This window comes from Papio anubis, chromosome 4 (genome assembly GCF_008728515.1).
Source record: "Papio anubis isolate 15944 chromosome 4, Panubis1.0, whole genome shotgun sequence".
Taxonomy (NCBI): Eukaryota; Metazoa; Chordata; class Mammalia; order Primates; family Cercopithecidae; genus Papio; species Papio anubis.
The window spans coordinates 114,823,585-114,831,177 of record NC_044979.1 but is presented as its reverse complement, the minus strand read 5'-3'; the positions used below and the strand labels follow the sequence as shown (position 1 = coordinate 114,831,177).

At 56.1% G+C, this 7,593-nt stretch overlaps 1 protein-coding gene and 1 pseudogene across 11 annotated transcripts in view; one reads left to right on the top strand and one right to left on the bottom strand.

Annotated features, from left to right (window-relative positions):
- LOC101017092 overlaps positions 1–583 on the top strand; it is a 1,232-nt pseudogene extending 649 nt beyond the window's left edge.
- Positions 584–2,044: 1,461 nt separating this feature from the next.
- CCM2 (CCM2 scaffold protein) overlaps positions 2,045–7,593 on the bottom strand; it is a 74,376-nt gene continuing 68,827 nt past the window's right edge. For 6 of the 11 annotated variants that reach the window (XM_003896018.3, XM_003896020.3, XM_003896019.3 and 3 more), the window contains 4 exons: positions 5,704–5,761; positions 4,901–5,012; positions 4,090–4,228; positions 2,045–2,718 (listed from right to left, as the gene is read on the bottom strand). In XM_003896018.3, the coding sequence (XP_003896067.1) occupies positions 2,438–2,718; positions 4,090–4,228; positions 4,901–5,012; positions 5,704–5,761 (590 nt within the window). In that variant the 3' untranslated portion in view covers positions 2,045–2,437. Of the gene's footprint in view, positions 2,719–4,089; positions 4,229–4,900; positions 5,013–5,703; positions 5,762–6,617; positions 6,741–7,593 lie in introns of all 11 variants that reach the window. The other 5 variants (XM_017956729.2, XM_017956731.3, XM_021935801.2 and 2 more) reach the window with 1 other exon arrangement.

Sequence of the window (7,593 nt, the reverse complement as noted above, 5' to 3'; positions counted from 1 at the left end):
ACTCTCTGGTGTCACCTCACTGCCCTCAGGTGTCCCATTACTCTGTGGTGTCCCCTCACTGCCCTCTGATGTCCCCTCATCGCCCTCTGGTGTCCCCTGCATACTCTCTGGTGTCCCTTCACCACCCTTTGATGTCCCCTCAATACTCTCTGGTGTCCCCTCATCACCCTCTGATGCCCCCTCACTGCCCTCTGGTGCCCCTCATTACTCTGATATCCCCTTATCACCTTCTGGTGTCTCGTCACAGCCCTCTGGTGTTCCCTCATCACTCTCTGGTGTCCCCTCATCACCCTCTGGTGTCCCTTCATCACTCCATGATGTCCATTACTCCCTGGTTTCCCCTCACTGCCCTCTGATGTCCCTTCATTACTCTCTGGTGTCCCCTCATTACCCTCTGGTGTTCCTTCATCTGCTCCATGTCCTCTACTCTTTCTACTAGCAAAGACCAGTGACTGCAGCATGGGGGTCACATCTGGGATGGACCTTGGAGGGGCAGGCATGTGGTTCCTTTGACACTCCACACAGAAGGCCCACGCAAGGCCATGTTCAACCAGTGGGGTGGACGGGGGACATGACCCTTCTGGCACAGGGTGGGCTCTGGTAGGGGGCAAGAGCCCAGGAGACTGTGTGGTTCATCCTCAGCCTCTCCTGATGCTTCCAGGGAATGTCCATTTTCATAGAAACTTAGAGACAGTGTCAACAGTAAAGAGCCCGCCACCTGCCCTGGCCTGGGGTCCCATGAGTAAGCAGCTCTACAACAGCACAGTACAGTGGGAAAACTCACCCATAAAACGCTGACCAGGGTTGGCCGCGGTGGCTTGTGCCTGTAATCCCAACACTTTGGGAGGCAGGTAGATCACAAAGTCAGGAGTCTGAGACCAGCCTGGCCAATATGGTGAAACCCTGTCTCTACTAAAAATATAAAAATTAGCCAGGCGTGGTGGCAGGCACCTGTAGTCCCAGTTACTCAGGAGGCTGAGGCAGGAGAATCTCTTGAACCCAGGAGGTGGAGGTTGCAGTGAGCCAAAACCATGCCACTGCACTCCAGCCTGGGCAACAGAGTGAGACTCCGTCTTGAGAAAAACAAAACAAACAAACAAAAACACTGACCACACCCCTTCCTGTCCAGAAGCTGTGATACCGCAAAAACCCATCCACCTTTTTCAGGAAGGTGCCTGAGATACTCCGGATCCTCTGGCTTGGCCTGGACACAATCAGGGCGTCCATGGAGCCCCAGAGGCTCTCCCTGCTCCCCCGAGCCTGGGCCAGAGAAGCCCTGGGGCCTGACATGCAGCCCCTCTAGCCAGCAAGGCCAGGCCCCCCACCTGGGCAGGAGGGAGATATGACAGCCAATCTCCTTCCCAGATGTCTATCCCCTTGGGGGTCTCAGCAGGGGTGTGGCTGCTCTCCAGTGGAGGGAGAGGCCCAGGACAACCTGACCCAGGTCACCTCTCCTCCCCTTCCCATATCCAAGGAAGGTGTGCAAGGGCCCAAAGGGTACAGGCAAGACCAAGGCCAACAGAGCTCATGGGACAAGAATGGAGACAGGACCACAATGAGGGCACAGGGAGAGTCGGCAGAGTTGCACACTGGCCTCTGAAGACCCAGCCCCCGGGCTCCAGGGTGACCAGATCTCAGATAGCATTTCTGTTCCCTGGTGTAGTGCAGGCTGCTTGAGGAAAACACCTGCAGCACAGCTGGGGAGGAGAAGGGGGGGAGGGGGACGGGAGCGGGGGCAGTGCGGGGCACAGCCAGTGACCTTGAAGGATTCAGTGCACAGGGTGTCAAGACCAAGGTGCTCCCAAACACACGCCTGCTGCCCAAGAAAGGCCTCAGAACGCTCGCTCCTGCCCCACATCCACGCTGCTCAAGTCCAAATCAAGTCCTTCCTGTGGCACAAGAGCCTGCTGCCTCCTCCACCTCCACCTGAGTCCCAGGTGCCGCAGGGCAGACGGGACCCAGGGACAGAGACCAGAGCAGACACCCCTCCTGGCACCGATGGCTTTCACCCAACTGGATCAGAAACATGCTTGGCAACCAGAGATTAAATTATTCACATTGCAGTAAACTTTTTAAGGTCTCTGAGAGTTACAATAGGAACATCATGTGCAAAACTGACAGCTGTCCAAGGGCCCAGCCGACAGGACTGGCTCTCCCTGCCAGCTCGACCAGGCCCTCCCCGAGCGGGGACACGCTGCAGGGCTTGGCTGAGCCCTGGTGGACAAGGCAAAGAGCCTTCCACCCCGCACTGGGGCTCGTGTCCCTCGGCAGCTCCCTGCTCCTTCACAGTAGAGGACCTGGGCCACCCAGGGCCACCTGCGCCTGGAGCCTCTCCCTGGCCCCAACCAAGGGCTGACACGCAGGTCTGGGCAGCTCCTTCTGGGAAGGCCTACGATGACTGTGCAGAAGGTGTGGGTGCCCCCCGATCCACTGCCCATCATGCTGAGTCCTGGTCCATGCTGCAGCCCAGCGCCTCAATGTCGCTGCTGATGTCTGAGATCATGCGGTCCCACTCATCCCCCTCTGAGGGCGCTGACCGGTCATCAGAGCTGCCCGTGGCCCTGTTCCCGTTGGTGGTGGAACTGGATGTGGTGCTTAGGGCCCGCCGGTGCCTGCCAAAGCTGTCGGTGATGATGCCGCGGCCATCCTTCACGCCAATGGTCTCCAGGAAGTTCTCGAAGTGCTGACTGTCCTTCTCAGGGATGAAGGGCCTCAGACCTGCAGACACACAACACCCAGCATGGCACCTCCAGTTTGGCTCAACCCACTCAGCTCTTCTCTCAGGGCTCAAAGCCCCCTGACAGGGCCACAGCTGCCCCTGGTGCATGGCCTTGGGGACCCTGATGCCATGCTCACTGCATCTAGCATCCTGGTTGAAATCATGCTTCCTGGGGCCAGACAGTTTGGCTAAAACCTCAACTCTGACAGGCACTGCTGCTGGCCCTGACAGCTTACTGCCTCTGCCACAGGCACACTCCATGGCCTACAGGCACCAGCACAGGCCAAGAACCTGTGGTCTCCTCTCATTCTCTAACAGTCCTCACAAAGTCCTCATTTTACAGTGGGGAAAGCTGAGGCCCAGAGCAGTTCTCAAAGCCGCCTGCTGGCACCCAGCAACAAGGGTGCAGTTCTCGGAGGCAGGCCTCATGCCAAAGTCCACTGTTTCCCTGCCATGGCCTGGGTGGCTGCCCCAACTCAGAGGGCTGCCCTCTTATGCGGGAAGCCTAGTGTGTCTCTCAGAATCTCCACTCCCTGCTGTGGAGGGACAGACAGAGTCCCACGCCAGGAGGCGACACAGGACGCAGCACAGAAGGGGTGGGCACTGCTTAGACAGAACCTGTTGTACAGACAGGCTGCCCCAGCCTCCAGCCCTTCACGCTTCTAAGAGCAGGGAGCCCTGGGTAGGCAGTCCATGCTTGCCACTGCCAGATCGGTACAATGGTAACAAACCCACCTTCCTTGGTTTGTGGGAAAAACAGGCCCAGGACCCAGAAGCCTTCAAATGGCTACCAGCAACAAACTACTGCCAACTTGCTGTGTTCTAATTGTCGGCAGAGGGAACCCACAGCTAAGTCACTGTCCCTGAGAGGTATGGGGCCAACATCCAACTCTGCTGCTCAGACCACACAGCCCTCTAGCTGCACTGACCTAATGTGCTGAGCTTTTTGGGGGGTCTTGGCAAACGCTGGTCCTTCTGCCTTGAAGTCCCACACATTCACCAAAACCCATGCCTCCCTGGCTCCTCCAGCACTCTTCTCCTAAATCTCAGGGTTGTGTTCACTCCCAGCCCTGCTCCTGGGAGATCTCTGCTGCTTCCTGGCAGGACCCACCCAGCTCAGCCTGAGTTCCCAGGAGAATGAAGGCCTGTCGGTGGGCCCCCAACAGTCCCTGGGAAAAGCCCTTCTGATTAATCACAGCAGATTCCCCGATCTCTGGACTGTGCTCTCATGACCATCTCTGGTTCAAATCTCCCATCCCTGATGAAGCCCCTGCTGTACCCACTGAGGGGTCCGTGTGCACATTCCCAGGAGGGATCAGCCTCCCCAAGCCAGGTCTGGACAAGCCACTCTCTTTCCTGGGCCCACTCACCAAGCAGCAGGAACTTGCGGCTGTCCCCGTAGAGCTGCCGCAGGTTGATGCAGAACTCGTGGATAGAGGCCCCATTGCGGTACTCGTGTAGCAGCGCTGCAAATTGCTGGATCTCCTGCGACGACAGCTTGGTGCGCAGCTGCAAGAGAGCAGAGCCAGGTGCAGGGCTGGGCACAGTGGGCAAGAGTCGGCAGTCGGGCCCACCCTGCGACAGCCACTAACCCCAACCAGAGCACCAGCTGTCTCTGGCTTCACCTCTGCACAGGCAGAATGCCACATCAGAATGCCCACAATGTGTCCCCATCCTATCAGGCTTGGCAGGGGGCCTACCCAGAAGAGACCAAGGCACCCGGGCAGCTCCACTCTCCTGAGCTGGAACACAGAGTGCATGGGAGGGACAGGAGCCGGCAGGGCAGGGTGGAAGTTAGCAACCTGGTACCAGGCCAATGCCTGTGCCCTCAGGCTACACACAGGCAGATTAGGAAGACTTGAGTTTTCTATGACAGAACTATATAAGATGGGAAGGATAAAAGTGTCTGGCCATGTAGCCTTGCAGACGCCACTGTTCCCTCCCCTCCCCCAGGACCCAAGCACAGGCCCAAAGTCCAGTCCTGATGGCCACAGCACCCCCAACTCAGCCCTACTGACTCATGCTCTCCTAGACTATCCCCGGGAAAAGGCAGTGATGTCAGCAAAACTGACCAACAGTGCTAGGCACTGCTCCTCCTCCTCCTCCTCTTCCCCTTCCCCGCATCCTCCCTAGGGCACCCCCTCCCTCAAGCAACCCAGCGCCCCTGTGGCAGAGGCCTACTGTCAGCATGTAGTCCTGCAGCAGCTCAGTGGCGCTGGCGCTCAGCTCACTCTCACTGATGGTCTTGCCGTGGGGTGACGCACCACCCACATCCACGGACTCAGGGAAGCAGCTGCGGAAGAATGTGGTATGTGAGTGGGTGGCTTCCTTGACCCTCCATCCCACACACGTTTCAGGAAACTTAGTCCATGCTGTGTGTGTGGGTCACTGTCCCTGAACAGAGGAATGTAAGTGATGATGATGATAACAGGAGAGCTGGCTGAGCGTGCAAGGTGGTCAGCTTGGCCTGGTCCTGGGGCTCCCCGGGGGTGTGGCTCTGAGGTGGGCTCTGAGTGAAGGGAGGGAGTACATAGGTCAAGGTGGTGGGCAGCATTGTTGGGAGGGGGAAGCGAAAGGCTCGGAGGGAGGAGCCGGGGTTGTGGGGTGGCAGGAATGGAGAGCACCAGTGGGCTGAAGTACTACAGAGGCCCAGGCAGTGGCAGATATGGGCTGGAAGGCCAGCGCCTCGGCAGACTTGGGTAGGGGAACAGCTCCATCCAACATGCCTATTACAAGCTCACTCTTGGGAAGCCATGGGAAGGTGGGCAGGGAGAGACCAGAGGGACAGCAAGGGCTCTAGAAGTCTACGAGGATAGGGCGGCGAGTCAGGCCTCAACCATTCACTAAGCTGGGGACAGTGGGTCTGGGGATGGCTTAGCGAGGTGGGGCTGAGATGGGGGCGCCGACTGGCTGCAGCCTGGACAACACTGGGCAATGCACTTGGTGCGTGTCCCACCGCACGGCTTGGTGGCATGTGCACTCACAAAGTGCTGGCTTCCACCTCGTAGGTCTCCTTAATGTCCACTTTTGTAGAAGAGTCATCTGTAAGGAAGATGCAGAAAACTAAGATGACTTTCGGGGACATGGTGGGGAGGCATTTTGAGTCCAGCCCACTGCTGTATTTACAGGAGACAGCGGCAGCCCTGGCCTTCAGGGACCCTGCTGTCCTTCAGCAAGCTGCCCACACTCTGGAATGTGCTGTGTGCCTCAGGGCAGGGCCCCCCAGACTTAAGCCCACATACACCCCTCCTGGGGATCCTGGCAAATGCAAATCCTGCTGCAGGCTGGACTGAAGTTCACATTCACCCATGGCCAGAGTCAACAAAAGCTGTTTTTGAGGTATCACTCATGTGCCACGCAGGGTTACTGGGGCTTTGTCTCCTTTAACCCAGGCACATATCACCCCTATCTTCACTTGCAGACGAGGAAGTAAGTCAAAGAGATTACACAACTTGGCCCAGGTCATGCAGCAGCAACCACAGTCAGAGCCGGGCAGTCTGACTCCCCACCTGAACCCAGCGAAGCCACAGGATTCCTGAGACCCTCAGACCAGCAAAGGGTCTAACGCTGAGCAGCTACATTCAACAAATGACATTAGGTCTGCATGACACAGACTGTAATTTGCTATTCTAAACCTGAGGAAGGCACATTTCCACACCAGCGCAGGCAGTGAGTGAAAGCTTTGTGAGTGAGGCAGGTGAGTGTCGCGGAGAGGGTAAGATTTTAAATGGGAGCAGAGGGAGAGGCTGGGAGATAAAAGGGACATTTCTGGCACTAGGAACAAGGTAAGTATGGAGAGAAGAATAATGACCCCCCAAAGATGTCCACATCCTAATCCCTGGAATTGGTGAATATGTTACCAATTTCAAAGGGGAGTAAAGGATGCTAATCAGCTGACCTTGAAATAGGGAGATGACCCTGGAGAATTTGGGTGGGCTCAATGTGATTGCAAGAGTCCTGAAATGCAGAGGAAGCTGAGAGTCAAAGGAAGATGTGACTGTGGAAGATGTCACGTGGCTGGCTGTGAAGACAGAGGAAGGGCCGTGAGCCAAAGCATGCAGCCGCCTCTAGGAGCTGGAAAGACAAGGAAATGGCTTCTTCTCTGGAGCCTCCAGAAGGAACCAGCCCTGTGGACACCTCAACTTTAGCCCAGTGGGACCCACATTGGACTCTTAATGTATAGAATTATAAGAGAATATATTTCTGCTGTTTATGCTGCTATGTTTTGGCATAGCTGGAGTAGAGAGAACACAGCAAGCAAAACTCCAAGGCAGAAATAAGCAGAGAATGCATGCATGTGCGTATGGGTGTGCATAACGTGTGCACATCTGTGTGTGGATCCCAGGGGGAGGTCTTGGGAAAGGCTGGCAGGGGAAGAAGCCCACTTCAGCAGCCCTCAGTAGTGGTGTTACATGATGTGTTTATTTTGTGAAAATTCATTCAACTGTACATGTATGACTTGTGTACTTCTCAGTAAAAAAAATTATTAAAGAAAAAAAAAAGGCCCTTTAGGAATTTTAAAGTACAAGGGCCAAACCAATCACACTGAAACTGAATGGCAGTTTGATAAATCGTCTGCTACTCATATGGTACATTCCTCTGGATATACTGTTGACTTCTAAGCCTCTACTTCCCCATCTCTAAAATGGGGATGAAGACTGCACCTAACTCACTAGGTCACTGAGGACTAAATGAGATGGAGAGCATGCCTGAGAGCTCAGCAGCTGTCCTCTCTGCAGCTGCTGGGCCAACACAGGGCGTAACGTGCCCCAAAGGGCTCTGGCACCAGCAGCAAGAAAGGGAGGGAGGAGGCACTGAGGAGCAGCCCTCACACCGGCACGGGCTTCCCCAGGGTTCTCCACCATTTACTCTCT